At 50.3% G+C, this 17,520-nt stretch overlaps 3 protein-coding genes and 1 long non-coding RNA gene across 11 annotated transcripts; 2 read left to right on the top strand and 2 right to left on the bottom strand.

Annotated features, from left to right (window-relative positions):
• The first annotated feature begins 253 nt into the window (after positions 1-253).
• drpr (multiple EGF like domains draper) lies at positions 254-16,238 on the top strand. 8 transcript variants are annotated; one of them, XM_015188035.2, is made up of 12 exons: positions 254-969; positions 7,740-7,877; positions 7,949-8,112; positions 8,187-8,312; positions 11,773-12,019; positions 12,095-13,134; positions 13,510-13,716; positions 13,791-14,291; positions 14,377-14,682; positions 14,749-14,895; positions 14,988-15,020; positions 15,153-16,238. In XM_015188035.2, the coding sequence occupies exons 2-12, from the start codon at positions 7,771-7,773 to the stop codon at positions 15,401-15,403; spliced, it is 3,129 nt and encodes a 1,042-aa protein (XP_015043521.2). In that variant the 5' UTR covers positions 254-969; positions 7,740-7,770; the 3' UTR covers positions 15,404-16,238. The 8 variants fall into 8 exon arrangements, with proteins under 8 accessions (XP_015043521.2, XP_002135253.3, XP_015043523.2 ...); XM_002135217.3 differs by having other exon boundaries at positions 14,374-14,682; XM_015188037.2 differs by lacking the exon at positions 14,988-15,020 and having other exon boundaries at positions 255-969.
• On the bottom strand, positions 4,390-5,290 carry LOC117184447 (uncharacterized). The gene is made up of 2 exons (XR_004469808.1): positions 4,941-5,290; positions 4,390-4,866 (listed from the first exon to the last, which is right to left on the bottom strand). It is a non-coding gene; the product is annotated as an uncharacterized lncRNA (long non-coding RNA).
• LOC4811655 (uncharacterized) lies at positions 6,570-7,772 on the bottom strand. Its single transcript, XM_033381504.1, has 2 exons — positions 7,755-7,772; positions 6,570-7,454 (listed from the first exon to the last, which is right to left on the bottom strand). Exons 1-2 carry the CDS (start codon positions 7,770-7,772, stop codon positions 6,570-6,572), a joined length of 903 nt encoding a protein of 300 aa, XP_033237395.1.
• LOC4813982 (uncharacterized) lies at positions 8,337-11,183 on the top strand. The gene has a single exon (XM_001354102.4). It carries the CDS (start codon positions 8,598-8,600, stop codon positions 10,995-10,997), a length of 2,400 nt encoding a protein of 799 aa, XP_001354138.3. The 5' UTR covers positions 8,337-8,597; the 3' UTR covers positions 10,998-11,183.
• Positions 16,239-17,520: the final 1,282 nt, after the last annotated feature.

Below are 17,520 nucleotides of genomic sequence, written 5' to 3'. Positions count from 1 at the left end.
AAATTGTTGTTGACCGGTTTTTCTTTAACCCTATTTTATAAGCAATACAATAAAGATGAAAACTTAAATTTAATCAGCCTTGTAGGAAACCGATTAAATTATCGGATAAAATTATGAGTTAAAAGCTGACGGGTCTTTCTAGCTCGTAATATTCGACGGAATATCATTAATGAGGAATATGTACAAAGGAAATTGAACTCGTCAGTATATGTACGGTATATTTTTAAAATGAGTCGGTATATTTCTAAGGGGCGGATGGTATATTTTAGCAATAAATCCATCACACTGATTCCAAATTTTTTAAATGAGCGGATCGCCGTACGCTTTGCGTCGCGTTAATTTTTATTAAATTGAGCAAATCGTTTTGCTGATGTACACTTGTATGCGTACATTAAGAAAAATAAATAGAATTTGCCGCATTTGCGAATCGCTGGGCTGTGAACAAGCTTGAATTAAGCGACCAAATTGAAGTGCATTTCGGGTTCGTTCCGAGACACGGTTCAAGAACTGCGTCGTTTTGTGCGTATTGTTGTTATTCTTTGGGTTGGGTTTATAAGTAGAAATACTTATTTTTAAACAAACTCGTGGTGGGTACTCGGGCGGCGATCACATAAATGAATAGTACATAAAACATTGTTGCAGCATTCAGCAATTTTGGTGTAGCAGAAAGTTTCGTGCCAAAATAAATGATCAAAAACGAGTTTTTGTTTGAGTGCAAATCTGTGTTAGTGGAGAAAAGAAAACAATTCGCACAGACTGACGAGATGTTGTAAGCATTTAAAAATATATGAATAAATACGTATATGACGAATGAAAGGTGTCAGTGCCATCCGAAATAAATCAGCCAGGGCAGGGCGCTGGAAACTACGAAAGCAAAACGTGTAAACTAATTGAGTGTAAATTGAGTGCATTCCTTACTGCAGTTGATTTGATAGGCCCCAGGCCACTCAATTTCGGTTGAGAAGAAAAGTAAGTTTTCACTAAAATTAGTTAATTTTAATGCCTTTTGGTTAAACAAACAAAGGAAGCTCTTGAAATGTGACACACTATTCGCTATCACTATTATGGGGTTTACAAAAGTTCCACTTGGCTTTTGAGTGTGTTTATGGCCCTTCTGGTTGTGTGTGTGTGGCGTGTGTGCCTGTGTGCGTGTCAATTAGCGTTGTTAAGCGAGCACTCCAAGAACAGTTAAACCTGTTCTGGTTTCTCTTTCTTGCGTGCCTTCTTCTTTTGGTTTACGGCCTTTCTTTCTTCTGCCTTTGGCATCGCCCACTCCACTCTCTTTATTTTTCTTGCATTAAATTGGCAATAATATGAATTCGCCTTCTCTTTCTGTTTAGTAGTTTCCCCTGTCGCCGATAGCCCGCATCCTCTGCGTTCCAGAATCTGCGGAAGTTTCCAGCGGGGGCTACAGGCGTGCATCAGCCGTCGAGTAGATTGAATGGGAACGCTGCCAGCATATATGTACTATGTGTGTGTGTGCCCAACTAACGCAGACATCTGCGTTCTAGAATGAAATATTAATTCATTGGATACGCACACACAGATCCCCCTTCATCGCTCTCTGTTTCCCTCGGAGGGTGGCAGGGTACTGGGTGTCTACGCTGCTCGGTGCTGGCCGGTATCTAATCGCGACTGCCTTGCTGTGTGTATATGTACATACAGCTGTTAATCAATGTCCGTTGATTGTCGCATCGTTGCTGAGAAAGGGAATTCCCCTAATATTAAAGCTGGGATCCTATGCCAGAGCAGAACGCAATACTTTTCATATCCCACCTTGGGTTTCCTTAACCAATCCCATAACTTTCGACATTGACAATGAGGCTTCATCAGCATTCGTTCGCTCACAGTCATTATCATAATGATGATGATAATGATAATAATGTGCATGTGTGTGGTGTGTGACTCTCGTTTAGGACCTGAGCTCAAAAGTGCAATGCACGGCAGAAAAATCAACACGAGCTGATTCAAGGGGTAAAGATATGTACATATGTATGTATCTTTGGCACACCGAAGTGCCGACACTCTTTTAATGAACCCAAGGCTAACAATCTGCGGATGATGGGAGAGGTGCAGAGAATACAGAATATATGGCTGTAATAGGGATATCGTTTATGCCTCCTTCTCTGTGGAGTGTAACAAACAGCTGCACAAAACTGTAATATCCTCTGCTTGGGCATGAACGTATGAAATTTGCTGAAGAGCACGCTCCATACTCGGGTGTGTCGTCTGGGATCGACCAGAACAAACCCGTGTAGAGAGTAGAGGGAGCGGGGTAGGCTGCGGCGGGCTGCGGCTGAGACAAGAGTCTCCTCCACTATCCATTATCCGTTATCCATTACGCGACGCTCTGAAAGTTACCGAAGGACTCGGAGGATGGAGCTTCCATTGTCAGTTTTCTCTCTTTCCTTTTCCGTTTTTCCAGATAGATTATCCAACATGGCCGCGCACCCGCCGTATTGTTACAGTTGCAGTGCACTGATTATGCAAAATGCTATTCTTGATGGCTGTCTGGTGGCGTATCTTCTGTCATGGCATGCCGTAGCGTGGGTTCCACCTAGTTCTAGGGGCTCTGCGGGGTGTTCGTTCCGCTGAAAAGCGGTTGCACACACTTGCGAAGGGGAATCTAGGAAACTTTCGGGCTAGAAATATGAGAACCGATTGCTAATTGGCCAATACAGCGGGCACATTTATGGATAAAGAGGTGTTGTCTGTATGCGAAATGGATTTGGAAAGCTGGCGAAGAGCTGCTTCGCGATTGTTGGCTGTCGCTGTCGCTGTCTCTGTCGCTGTCTCTGTCGCTGACGTGGCTGTACATCTGTTTTCCTATTGTACTTTGGATCCAAAATTGAAGTTTTGATGTCATCGCTTCACAAACACCAGTACTGGTGGCTCCCATAATGCCTCCATTAAGCGGAACTTAATTAAAATATAAGTTCGGAGTATCTTGCAAGCAAAGTCCGTATTACGGAACCCTCTGGAATGAAATTCCAGCGGTTTTACGGCAGCCTGCCTGTAGCTCACGTTCTGCGGCCAAAACATTTGTTGTTTATTATTATTGTTTTTGCATTTGGTTGTGTGTGCTTCCGAAAGTGTTTTATCAGCGTCTTGCCTCTTGGCTCGGCGTTAAATTACCAACAACTGTGGATATGAAACATTTGCACTGCCTGTGCGGATCTACATAGAGATTGAGATTGTGTTTGGATTTGGGACTGGGACTGCCACTGGTACTGGGACTCGGACTGGTACTCGGACCGTGCTGTGTTTATTCATAACACTTTGATTTCCATATCCAAAGTATAGCTCGAAGCTGGAGTGCGTAGAGATGTGTCTTATGTGCAGAATACACATACATATGCATATGTAGAGTACTTACATATTAAATAAAGCACGATGTTCTTTGTTTGTGCTTTAATCAACTGCGCAATATTGAGGGAGTGTGCTATATATCCCCGAGTCGGATACGACACCCCCCTCTATGAACAACCATCCACAGCACAAGCAGATTGTGACTGCGACATACACACGTACATATGTGCATGCATATGCATGTGTTTGTGTGGAGGCTTTAAAGGAGTAAACGAACTCTGCAAAAGACAGTACTTTGAAAAGGTTATGCGTCCGTTAATCATCCCTTGGAGAGGGGAAAAAAGAGAAAGCATAAGCTTTTGATTTTGTCTAAAAGTGGAATCAATCGAGTGGCTAGTTCCTTCTAGCGGCACTCAAGTCTCAAGCCTTTTCGCCTCAAGGAGATTAGTCATACATTTGATATATAAAAGTAATCTAGAAGTATAAAACAGGAAAGACAAGGAGCAGACACAGACGTTAACCCGCGACTAGCTTTTATGGGACGTATCGTAACGAATCATAACTTATCAATTACCCACCCATCTATCGCTTATGCAGTACCCGATTAGAAATCATTCACAGTGAAGTGAATCATTCACTCGCATTACTGCTGTTTGTGCAACGGAAAGGAGGGAAGACACTGTGGCGATTGCGAGTCAACAGAGGAGTGGAATGATATCCCGCGTGGTCCCTCTGGGGCTGGGGAAACCACTCCTGCCTGAACACAGTTCATATCGCACCGCAGTAGCCGAACTTAATTCGAGCAGAACGACTGAATGAGTGGAAACGAGTCCAGATACTAGTAGGAGTGCGTAATGAATCACACAGACCAGATGCTGTCCATAATGAATTGAATCGATGAATGAATGGAATAGTCAATGTAGCAGATATTAACAAGCACGTTTTTCCATTGAAAAGATCTCTCTCTCTCTCTCTGTCTGTCTGTCTGTCTGTGTGTCAGATACAGATAGTTTTTCGCTAAGCGTCTAGCCGCCGAGATTCGCGTGAGTCATACACGACATTTCCATTTAAACAAATAAGTAAATGGCAAATGAACTTGTTTTTTTTTCCTTCCCTGTTTCCAATAAAGAAATAAAGAAACTTTTCTCACACTTTCATAATGCATGGGGGGGGGATTGTTATTCTTATCTTCTAGGAGATGGGAGTGCAGTACCCAGTACCCCAGCAGAGTCATCTGTAAATCCTAATGCACTTCCCCTCCGTTTGCTGTTCGGCTGAATCCAATTACTCGTTTAGCCGGACAGAAGCTCTATTATTATCACTCTCGAGCCCATGACCGGATTACGCATCCTCTCGTCTCTCGTTGCCCACCAATTTGATTACCCTAGCATGTGGGGGGGGGGGGGGGGGGGGGGACTTGATCTGGTCATCCCATCAGAAACACATGTTCGGTGTTCGAGGATTATCAGCTCTTATCTCCTTCTGGCTGTCGTCTCTGGTGGTAATCTCTGGTGCCTGCGACCTCTGTCCGGGTCGCTGATTATCGCTGACGCGGACCTGTGGATCTCAAGGGATTGTCAGGGAAAGTTCTTATCCATTTGCCGAGATTTCCGCGATGATTTATTGCCCACCTTTCAAGTCTTTGCTTTGTTCAAAGTAATGCCAAGAGCGGGGACCCAATGGGCTCTCAATAAAATAATAATTAATTTGTGATGTTTATTATTGATGTAAAACGACTAGCAGCTGCTGCATCCATCGATGTTCTGTTGTTCTGCACTTTGCCGTAATTGAATTTTTTATAGTATTTTGGCCCGTGCTCGTGCTTCTCCATCACAGGTGGCCCCTTTGTTGGTGGCGCCACTTGCCAGTGGCAGTGGCAGTGGCAGTGGCAGGGGCACACGCGATTTCTGGGCTAATGACAGCCTTGGCAGTGAAATGATGTTTTGTTGATGCTTCGACCACACCCAGAGAAAAAAGACCCGATAGCCGCGATATGCAAATGTATGCCGATATGTCTGCCGATATATCTGCACCGGGGAGTACAAATTCTAAAAAGAAAGTGTTGCATGTTACCATTAAAGATTTGTGCTTTATATTTCGATTCAATATCAAATAAAAATATTAATTTTTAAATCCAAGTTCACTTTTCTCTCAGTGTACGAGTGTGTACGATAGTAGCAGTCGAAGGTCCCCAACCCCCACCTGGCGATTAAATGAATCAGATTTGCAGTGCATGCCCCCGCATGCCCCCACCCCCACGCTGCTGCCACAAGCCAACAATTAGCGGCAGAGGCTCTTTGTATAAACTGGAGTTATGGGAGCACGATGGGAGGGAGAGGGAGAGGCAGAGCTCTAATTGCTGGTATTTTCCACAAATCCACAGACGACATTGTCGGGGCATGCTTCACTTCATGTCGCTACAGACTGCAATCACAAATGGGAATATCCATAGCCGGGCGAAAGGGCTGCACACGAGTATGTCCACTTCCGGGCCGAGTCTTATGCAATCGGTTCGGTAATCGGATCCCAAGAGGGCTCTTCTTGGCGCCTCTCTGGCCCTTGGCCCCCTTCGCACAGGTAGACTTGACCCTGTTTACATATCGGGGCTTGCTCGGGTTGCCCGTGTGGCAAGGGATTGAAATCGGAGACGTACCCCAACCAGCGCCCAAGAGAGCCCTGAAAATGGATGCTTCTACGGATTCTGGATCAGGGATCATGGGTCGTGGATCGTGGATCGTGGATGATGACGCTTTTGTTGTGTTGTTTTGATCACTGATCATTGAATCAACACGAGTACAGTGAATATTTAATGATTCATTTGCTGCCGCTTCTGGTGGATTCCGTGCCTCCGAAGTGCGTATGCGGGGGCCTGCAATTGGGGGCAACAAAGGCCCCACGGCTGCCACAATCGCTGCTGCAGCGGAAATGTTTTGCTGCTGCTGCATGCTCTCCTCCTCCGTTTATCATTGAATAAATTGCAGAACAAATATGCAGCGAAATAAAAATAATAATAATAAATGCAATCACGGGGATGAGGATGAGCAAGTGGCCTCCCAGTGGTCCAAACGCAACGGATCGTAATATGCATAAACGATATATCTGATCGACTGGAAACTCTTGAGTTTGTCGTCTCGTGCTCCATTTCCCCTCTCTCTCTCTCTCTCTCTCTCTCTCTCTCTCATCCTCTTTCTGTCTCTCTCTCCTTCTCTGTCTCGCTCTCTCTCGTGGGAATTGACTTTGAATTTCGAATATTTCGGCATCTACATATGTATTTTGATTGCGGCCAAAAACGGAGAGACGATTCCGTGCATTGCGATTCTGGCATCAACGAAAATAGATGCCCAAATGGAAGTGCAAACATCTCTGAGGGGAGGGGTGGAGTGTCGGGCGGGTGGTCGTGTGTCTTCTGTCAGTGTGTGATTGGATAATGCTTGCTGCTTTTTGCTTTCTGCTCGATGGCTGCCCCCTAGAGCACGAGGTGCAGGCGTATCTGGAACACCAGCTCCTCGACGGGAGAACAGCCAGGGCGTGGTCGTGGTCATGAGCACGGCAAAGAAAACGAGCGTCTCGTCGCCCCGGGCATTGGCCATGCGCCACAGCAACTGGCGCTGGATGGTGCGCAGCTTGAACTTGCTGTTCCACAATCGGAGGCGCCCACGGTCTTCTCGACCAGCCAGAACTCCGCGCAGCACAGCATCTTCAGCACCAGCAGCACGACCTTGACCACAGCGGTCTCCAAGACGAGGTGGTACAAGGCCACCATGCGCTGACGGTGCTCCGGCTGCATTGTGGAGAGCACGACTGCGCCGAGGGACTCCAGCGGGGAGACCCTGGGGGAAGGGCCGTCGGAGAGCTCCTCCCACTCCGAGTCCGACTCTGTGCGCTCTATCGAGCTGAACTCGCTCTGGCTCTGACAGGAGCACGACTCCTCCTCTTGGTCCTCCTCGGTGGGCATCGAGTAGTCGCCCTCGTAGTGGCCGTCGGAGTAGTCTCCGCGGGGAAGGGGAGTCTGGGCTGCTGCCGCTCACCCATCTGAATCCCCCATCGGAGGGAAGGTGGGAGGGTGTGCGCGACCTGTTGGACCCATCGAGCGGGACAGCAGAGGACTGGTGTGGATTTGGCCTAGGAAGGGCATCGCATTGAGTCTATTCTTGCTGCTGCTGGTCGGTAAAGTCGAAGGATCCCATGGATCCGAAAATACACCGCGAACGGGTGAATGGGGAAGGTGGATTGGTAATAGTTGGATTCATCTTATTCCAGCACCTGTGAGGAAATATATGTACATACGTTCATGGGCTTTGTTTTGTATTTGTATTTTTATTTACTTTATTTTCCCTGTGCTTTCGATATTTGCTGTGTTGTGCCGCTTTCCCCAGATATTCGTACTGAATGATTTCCTGAGCCAGTTCTGAATTCTCCCTTCTTTTCAGGTCTCCCCACCCCACCCCACCCCACAACGCCATGTTGCGCATAATCCTATTTGGGTGGCTGTTGGCCGGCCCGGCACTCCTGGTCCACTCGGAGCTCACAGAACTAGATGGCCCCAACATATGCAAGAGGCGGGAGAGGTAAGTACTCGTCGGAGAGACTAATCACAGGCACTCATCCATCTCCATCCATCTATCCCATCCACCCATAGCTACCCCGTTGAAGTTGTCTACACTGAGCTGCAGTCGTACCAGGAGCGTGGCTCCAACTGGTGCCTCACCATCCCGCCACGCTGCTCCACGTACCGCATCAAGAATCGGGTGGTAAACAAGACCAAGACAATCATGAAGAACCGCATTGTGCGCGACTGTTGCGGTGAGTCTCTCGGGAGTTTCGAGTCCCTACGTGCCCCGAGCCTGTATTTTCACGATTTACGATCTACATTCCAGATGGCTATGTGTCCAGCGGCGGGGAGTGCGTGCCCCATTGTACGGACCACTGCGAGCACGGCAGATGCATTGCCCCGGAGAAGTGCAAGTGCGACCATGGCTATGGCGGCCCTGCCTGTGATATAAGTTCGTTTAACCTTTGCTTCCCTTCCCTTCCCTTCTCTTCCCCGATTAACCCTTTCGTATTTGTGTACAATGAAACGCCTTGGGGGTGGGGTGCATGTGGGGCTACCTCTGGGTCCCATTGCTTAGTCCTTTAAGGCCCTTGCAGAGTGCTCTGACAGAATCGGGGCTAGCCATGAGATATACATACGATATATTCCGAACACAAATGCCACAACAGGGGGACAAAACGTAGGACAATTTGGGAGTACATAATACAGAATACGAAGAAGGGACAGGACACACAACATGGACATTGAGGAGGATCTGGACGGCATGCCACCCATCAGCATCGGCACCTTCGGGATACCCAATGACCCGGAACTGCTGGACGAGTACGCGCTGTACCGCCCCTCGATGGGCACCCGGCGGCTGCACAGCGAGAGGCATCGGGAGGTCTACGCAGAGGCCTTCATCGAGCACGAGCGCCTGGGCACCTTGGCCGATCTGTGCGTGCGGGCGCTGGCCAAGAGTCAGGGCACTGTGCACATCGCAGTGCCCGTGCGGGAGGACCCGCTGAAGTTGCGCATCCACTACGACTCCATTGACGTGGACCTGCCGCTGCGGGAGTGCTATTTCGTGGAGGATGTGCGCTACTGGCGGCGCGTGGTGCTGGCCAAGAGCACGGACAAGTCGCTGGCGCAAAAGAAGCTCTCGGAGTACGACTGGCGGGGCAAGGGCATCAGCATCAAGTACGTGGAGATAGTCGAGGCCTGTCCGGCGGCCTTCTGGCCGGAGAGCGAGATGGCCGAGCTGGCGGCACTCGTGCGGGAACATGTGCGCACCATGGACATCCGCCATCTGCAGTCCCTCTCGGAGGAGAGCTTCCAGCGCCACAAAGGGAGCAGCGACTCGGAGCCGGACGTCACGTCGGAGGAGTCTGAGGCCCTGATTGTTTCTAGCGATGAGCGCAACACCTCCTCCGAGTGGACAGACGAGCAAGAGGGAGAGTGCTCCGAAGAGCAGTCCACAGAGCAGCCCGACCCGAAGAATCAGGCTAAGATCAACTTTAATAGAGTGGAAACGGAGGAGGAGCAGCCGGCAGGGGCAGGGGCAGGGGCAGTGGCAGTGGCAGTGGCAGGAGCAGCGGCAGTAGAAGCGGCAGTCGAAGGAGTCATGTACCTTCTGGATGACATCCAGGAGGCCAAACGCGTGGCGCGTGGTTCCCGCAACGCCGTGCGACAGCAGCTGCGGCGCTTGCAGGCCGCCAGGAAGGAGGCGCACGAGCAGCGGGTGCACCGTCGCACCCTTATGCGGCAGAGGCCCGCCGAGCAGCCTGAGAAGAAGCGCCGCAAGAGCAGGAAGACAGTGATGGGCGTCTTCAGCATGAAGGTGGAGCCCGAGCCGGAGGACGACGAAGATAAGATCGTGGACAGGCGAAACAAGGAGAAGGTGCTGGAGCGGCTCCGTCGCTACGACTTCCCCTCGGAGCACTGCCATCACATCGACCTGAGCTTTGTGCGCTTCTTCGATAACCTCGTCTCGTTCTCCCTCGAGTTCCTGGGGCCCCACATGGGGCGCGACTTCCACAAGCGGCACCTGCGGTTCTCCACCGAGGACGTAGTGCGGCTGGCCAGGGGCCTCCAGGAGCTCGACAAGCTGCAGATCTTCCGCCTGCGCAACAGCCGCATGGACCATCTCAAGCTGCACGTCCTCTGCCGTGTCCTCAAGAACCTGAAGGCCTTGGAAGTGATTGACTTTGGCTACGACCAGATGTCCGACGACTGCGGGGCCACTTTGGGCTCCCTGCTGGAGGGCGGGAGCATGCTGAAGGCCCTGGAGCTGGAGTACAACCAGCTGGACCAGAATGCGGCCTCGGCCATTGGCGCCGCCCTGCAGCAGCGCCACCAGAACGGCGCCAGCGGAGATGCAGGAGGGACGCACCTGCAGTACCTTGGTCTGGCCCACAACCGAATGAGTGACCGGGCCCTGTCGACGCTCATCCACTACATTGCCGGCACCGAGCATGTGGAGGAGCTCAACGTGTCGGCCATTACGGCTCGCAAGGAGGCGGTGTCGGAGAGTATCGGCTTTTTGCTGCGCAACCATCCGCCGCTACGGCGACTGGACATGACGGCTATTCCGCTGAACAGCAGCACGGGTCGGAGACTCATCTGCGCCCTGGAGAGCAACCAAAAGGTCACGCACTTCGACTGCCGCGGCTGCGACCTGGATAGCGACGAGGAGTTTGAGGCAGATATCATAGTGAGGCGCAATGGCTTCCAAGCGGACCACTCCTACATCGGGGACGAGACCCAAACGGAGCAGGACATAAGGGAGCACTTCAAGAGCATCAAGCACCCGCTGGTGAAGAAGCTGGAGGACGAGCGCGCCCGCCGGGCGGAGTGCGTCAAGGTGCGTCCCCCTCTGATTCTCACGCCCAGCGACACCACCATCGAGTCCCAGGTGTCGGAGAAGGAGGAGGCCGCCGAGTACGACATTTGGGCGGAGCTGGGGATCAAAACGGCCAAAGCCTCCGTCCCCCAAGAGATTGTGGAGTCGGTGTCCAGCCACAGCACAGTGCTCGACCTGGGTCCCTTTCACTTCGATCCGAATAGCTTCAATTTGGAGCAGTTCCGGGAGCACGTCCAACAACCGGGAATGGGCAATCGCTACTACTACTTCAAGAGCCGCAGGGAAAAGCGCTGATCCAGCCCACTATCCCCTCTCCATTATCCATCTAGACATTTCTTATTTTTCTTGGTTCGATTTGAAGTCGATTGAAGTTTTCCGTCAAAATTTAAAGTCGTTAGAAGACCGATACACAACGAAACATTTGTCAGACACTTTACGATTCATTGTGGGATTATTAAAGGATATTCCAGTTCGGAGATATGCACATAGGTTTTTTTTGGAAGCCAAGAGCCACGAGGCCTCTCAAGTTGGCGGCACTATCTCTGTAAAACCTCTGCAAGGGTATGCCATCTTCGGCCTGCCGATGATATGCACCTCTGTATAACTGTAGCCTAACTGTTCCTGCTATACTGCTATATTGTTATACTGTATATTCGATATTGTATGCGCTTTGTAGCTTGTAGCTTCTAGCCTTATTTGGATTATCTCTTTTTATTGTTTTGTGAATTGCAATCTTTAGTCTAACCAAGAGCACACATGCACACACACACACACACACACACCCAATCCTCTGTCACACCTACCCCCACACACACACACACGCGCAGTCCCCCCCGCAGGATCTAGATGATCTAAATTCACACACGACACGCTCCGGGAGGAGAACTCCTGTGCGTGGCGTGGCTTAGCCACCAGCAAAGCAAAGCAATACCAATACCAATACCAATAGCAAGAGAAAACAGCAAATAACTGTCGCAACATCCTGTCTAACGTCTAGTCCTGTTCTAAGAAAGACAGAGAGAGAGAGAGAGAGAGATTTAGATTACTTATATAACTTTTTGTACGCCAGATTGCCCACCTGGCTGGTACGGAAGGAACTGCTCGATGCAGTGCGACTGCCTGAACAACGCCCTCTGCGAGCCCTTCAGCGGGGAGTGCGAGTGCGCCAAGGGCTATACGGGCGCCAGGTGCGCCGATGTCTGTCCGGAGGGGCGCTTTGGCGCCAGCTGCTTGGAGGAGTGCCGCTGTGAGAACGGTGGCAAGTGCCATCACGTCTCGGGCGAGTGCTCCTGTGCGCCCGGGTTCACGGGTCCTCTGTAAGTGACCGCCAGATCGTGGCAAGAGAAACCGAGAGCCCCATACTAATCTCCCCTTCGCCCCCTCCCAATCAGATGCGATATGCGCTGTCCGGACGGAAAGCACGGGGCACAGTGCCAGCAGGACTGTCCCTGCCAGAACGACGGCAAGTGCGAGCCCGAGAGCGGGGCCTGCATCTGCAATCCGGGCTGGACGGGCGACGTGTGCGCCAACAAGTGTCCCGTGGGCAGCTACGGTCCCGCCTGCGAGCTCTCCTGCGAGTGCTACAAAGGAGCACCCTGCCACCACATCAGCGGAAAGTGCGAGTGCCCGCCGGGCTACCTGGGGGAGCGCTGCTTCGACGAGTGCCCCCTGAACACCTTCGGCCTGAACTGCACCCAGACCTGCAGCTGCGAGAACGACGCAACCTGCGACCGGGCCACCGGCGCCTGCATCTGCAACGCGGGCTGGCGCGGGGATCGCTGCGAGGAGCGGATCTGCGAGAGGGACAAGTACGGGCCGGACTGCAATCAGACGTGCGAGTGCGACATGGAGCACACGGAGCTGTGCCACCCGGAGACGGGACGCTGTCAGTGCAGCATTGGCTGGAGCAGTGCCCAGTGCACGCGCCCCTGCACCTTCCTGCGCTACGGCCTCAACTGCGAGCAGACCTGCAACTGCAAGAACGGGGCCAAGTGCTCCCCCGTCAACGGGACGTGCCAGTGCGCTGCCGGCTTTCAGGGACCAACCTGCGAGGAGAGCTGCCCCCCAGGGACCTTCGGCCAGGACTGTGCCCTGCGCTGCGACTGCCAGAACGGGGCCAAGTGCATGCCGGAGACGGGTCAGTGCCTCTGCACCGCCGGCTGGAAGAACATTAAGTGCGACAGGCCCTGCGACCTGAACCACTTCGGGCAGGACTGTCGCAACGTCTGCGACTGCCACAACAATGCCGCGTGCAATCCCCAGAACGGCACCTGCACCTGTGCCGCTGGCTGGACAGGCGAACACTGCGACCGGAAGTGCGATGCGGGCAAGTTCGGCCACGAGTGCAGTCAGAAGTGCCAGTGCGATCAGCACAACAGCCTGGCCTGTGACGCCACCAACGGGCGCTGCATCTGCAAGCAGGATTGGGGAGGTACTATCTGGGATTCCATTTACCTTTCCACGCCCTTACGTCCTCTCACCCCAGATCATTAGTCTCATCCGTTCATGATTCAATAAAGAACAGCTGGAGCAGCTGGAACAGCTCCCAATCGAATCCCTGCAGGATTGCCCCTTCTAACAGACAAATCATAGCACTAACCGATTGCACTCATCCATCGCATCCCATCGCCCCTCCTCTATCCACATATCCACCTATCTATACATCATTTTGGCATGCATGTCGTTTGGTTTTACAAATTTTAATTAGCTTTTTCTGGTTTTGCACTGTGTTTCTGTTTCTGTTCCTGGTTTTTTTTTTGTCGTCCTGTTGTCCTTGTCTTCTGATGCCCAACACCCAACACCCAAGGCGTTCATTGCGAGACCAACTGTCGGACCGGTTACTATGGTGAAAATTGTGATAAAGTTTGCAGATGCCTGAACAACTCATCCTGCGACCCGGACAACGGCAACTGCATCTGCTCGCCCGGCTGGACCGGGGTCGACTGCAACGAGCCCTGTCCGACTGGCTTCTATGGGATGGAGTGCAAGGAGCGTTGTCCCGAGATATTGCATGGTAAGTCGGAGTCGTGCAGGAATAAATCATCATTAATCCATCATTAATAATACACGTGCTCCCCTGCTTGGTAGGTAACAAGAGCTGTGACCACATCACGGGCGAGATCCTCTGCCGCACCGGATATATAGGCCTCACCTGCGAGCATCCGTGTCCCGCTGGACTCTATGGCCCCGGCTGCAAGCTCAAGTGCAACTGCGAGCACGGGGGCGAGTGTAACCATGTGAGTGGCCAGTGCCAGTGCCTGCCCGGCTGGACGGGGGCCAACTGCAACGAGTCCTGCCCCACAGACACGTACGGCCAGGGATGTGCCCAGCGGTGCCGTTGCCTGCACCACAAGGTCTGTCGCAAGAACGACGGCATGTGCATCTGCGAGACCGGCTGGACCGGCACCCGCTGCGATGAGGTGTGCCCAGAGGGCTTCTACGGCGAGCACTGCATGAACGCCTGCGCGTGTCCGTCGGCCAATTTCCAGTGCCATGCGGCGAACGGGTGTGTCTGCCGCAGCGGCTACACGGGCGAGAACTGCGACGAGCTGATTGCATCCCAGCGCATCGCCGAAGCCAGCGATGAATGTGAGTCCTACCTCAATGGATTGGATGCCCCTGGATCTCCCCTTATTAATCCTCTCTATACCCTTACTTCCATGTGTTCCAGCAGCGGGACGGGCGAGCGTTGCACTCACGATAGTGCTACTCACACTCTTCGCCTGCATTATTTTCGCCGTCTTCTTATACTACAGACGCAGGGTGTCCAATTTGAAAACGGAGATCGCCCACGTGCACTACACGCATGAAACAGGAACCACCTGGCCGCCCAGCAACCACAACTTTGATAATCCCGTGTACGGGATGCAGGCAGAGACGCGCCTACTGCAGAACAATGCGCGGAAGATGAACAACTTCGATCAGAGGAGCACGCTGAGCACCGAATACGGAGGCGACGACTCCAATGCCAGTGGCAGAGGTAAGTGCGATCAGATCGATGTATGTCTATGGATGGTGGCTAACGATTAGATATGTCCATTCACAGTGGGAAGCTACTCGATCAACTATAACCACGATCTGCTGAACAAGAACCTGAATGCGGACCTAACGAATCCGAATGTGTACAATGATTCCCTGAAGGAGGAGCATGTCTACGATGAGATCAAGCACAAGGAGGGCTACAAGGATCCCGGTACGTTTGCATACTTTTTATTCCAGACTTTTCTCGACGCTTTTGCAACTAATCATGTATTCCACATTTGCATACATTTTGGCCAAAATCAGTAAAAATTTATAGCAAGATTTTGTTTCCGGAGGGTAAGCAATAGTTGGGCATCGATCCTGTGTATTTTAGTGCTTTGTCTGACCCGTTGTCACTCCTGTCCATTGTCTAATGGGAACGCAAGTTTGTTAGTACTAAAACGATACCTTTTCTTATACTTTTCATAGGGGAATACGATCATCTGGACTACTCGCGACCAAGCACTTCGCAGAAGCCCCACTATCATCGCATGAACGACACCATGCTCAACATCAACCACGATGAGGAGAAACCCAACAATCTGAAGAACATGACCGTGCTGCTGACGAAGCCAGAGCCACCCACAGAGCCAGAGCCGCAGCACGAGAGCTTCGACAACACCAACATCGACAATGTGTCGACTGCTTCGCCCAGCTCCAGTCCGGAGTTCCGCAAATAAGCACCATACCACTGTTTCACTCTTCTCACAGTCACTCCACCATCCACGTGGAATAGATTTTTTTAAGTTGCAACTAATGCGAACCATGATATTTTAAAGCGTCTGCATTTTAGCCTAATTTATTCGATAGCATTTTAGTTGTGTATTGTGTCTGTCTTTTTGTAGAATGAGCGTCTTTCATTCGATATGTAATTGTTTAATAGCTGGTCAGTTCGTTCAGAATATGACATAGGAGTACGATGTAAGACCTGTATGCTCAATTGTATTTGTAAATTTTTATTTAGCGGGCCCTATACAACCCAGAGTGTCGGCCTCACTTTTGTAAATGTCTTTCGTTTTATACACACTTATGCTCATTCGATTCATTATCTAAACGACTAATACCCTAAGCGAATACGTATTCAAAATAGTACCTATACACCTCTTCCTGTTAAGAAAAGATTGTGCTATCATTGTGCACTGTACACTGTCTGCAGTAGAGCGTCTCCAAGAGAAGGTTCCCCCATATTGAAGGTTGCAATAATTTTAAATGCGAGTAATATACTGCATATACAAATTGATATCAATAGCATGTTAAGCATATTTTTAGAACTGAATTCGAAGCGAAGTGTTGAAAACAATGGGAGAAACTATTTTGATTACCACGATATATTCAACATACTAAATGTCGATTTTAAGTGTTCCCAAATTGTATTTTGATTGTCTGTAATATAAAAACGATTGGCCAAAATTGTAATTAGCTCCGATTGGTAGATTTTTAGATCGAATATTTACAAGTAGCTTAAATATTGGTATTTTTTGAATACATCAAATTGTTTTCAACGTGTAATCCCAATCCCAATGCATCTTTTTATTCAAAATAGTTAAAAGATTATTGTTCATATACATAATCAGTCTTAGGAAGGCGAAGATATAAAATAAAACAATTATGAATATTTTAACAGAGCGTCAACTGACATTCATTAAAATGGTGTTTTTTCGTGATCGACCTCATTTTCGTAGTCGAGATTTTGATGCCAATCGATAAGGTTAATCCCCACTGTCCTGGGAAGGTAGGTCCTTCGCCGAACTGGCCCTATTTGCCTGAGATATAGCCTTCCGAAGATGTGGATTTCCGCATCATGCAAATACTGGTTTTTTCTGCAAGCTATATCTCAGCTATACGGCAGGCGATCGGGGCGTGGCATATCATTCCGTGACCGGGAGAGTCCTGCCAACCGATTGGCACCAGAAAAAAGGATATCCATTCCATCACGATTTTCGCAAAAAATCATTAAATTTGCCAAAAATCGGCCTCATTTTCGTGGTCGAGATTTTTATGCCAATCGACAGGCTGGGTCCTCACGATACTAGGAGACAAGGTCCTTCGCCGATCTGGTCTTATTTGCCTGAGATATAGCCTTCCGAAAATGTGGATTTCCGCATCATGCAAATACTGGTTTTTTCTGCAAGCTGTATCTCTGCTAAACGGCAGCCGATCGGGGCGCGGCATGTCATTCCGTGACCGGGAGAGTCCTGCCAACCGATTGGCACCAGAAAAAAGGATATCCATTCCATCACGATTTTCGCAAAAAATCATGATGGTTACATCATTAAATTTGCCAAAAATCGGCCTCATTTTCGTGGTCGAGATTTTTATGCCAATCGACAGGCTGGGTCCTCACGATCCTGGGAGACAAGGTCCTTCGCCGATCTGGCCCTATTAGGCTGAGATATAGCCTTCCGAGCCTTCCCAGGATCTGCGGCTCAAGCTTTCGGCTAACGCCGCGTCACCAGGAGACAGCCATGACGCCAAAAGAAGTACGCTGGGCTTCAGCTTCGAGACGCGTAAGTGAATCAGTATATAATTGTGGACATTTTTTAAAAATATATCTTCCTCCACAGTGGACTTATGTAGCCGACGCTTTACCACAAACCGAGTCGTACCCGATTTCCCCCGGCCAGACGGAGCGCTTCCAAACATTACCGATGAGCATTCGAGACATACCGAGACCTATCCCGGCCAGACAGAATCGTATCCCAGCAGGACAGAAGCGCACCCCTTGCAAGATCTGAACGCGGACTACTAGACTCTAGATAGTTTTCGTTGATGTTAGTTTTAAGGATATAAATGTTTT

Source organism: Drosophila pseudoobscura, chromosome X (genome assembly GCF_009870125.1).
Source record: "Drosophila pseudoobscura strain MV-25-SWS-2005 chromosome X, UCI_Dpse_MV25, whole genome shotgun sequence".
Lineage (NCBI taxonomy): Eukaryota > Metazoa > Arthropoda > Insecta > Diptera > Drosophilidae > Drosophila > Drosophila pseudoobscura.
Note: the sequence above shows the minus strand (reverse complement) of the source record. Positions and strands in the feature narration are given on the sequence as shown.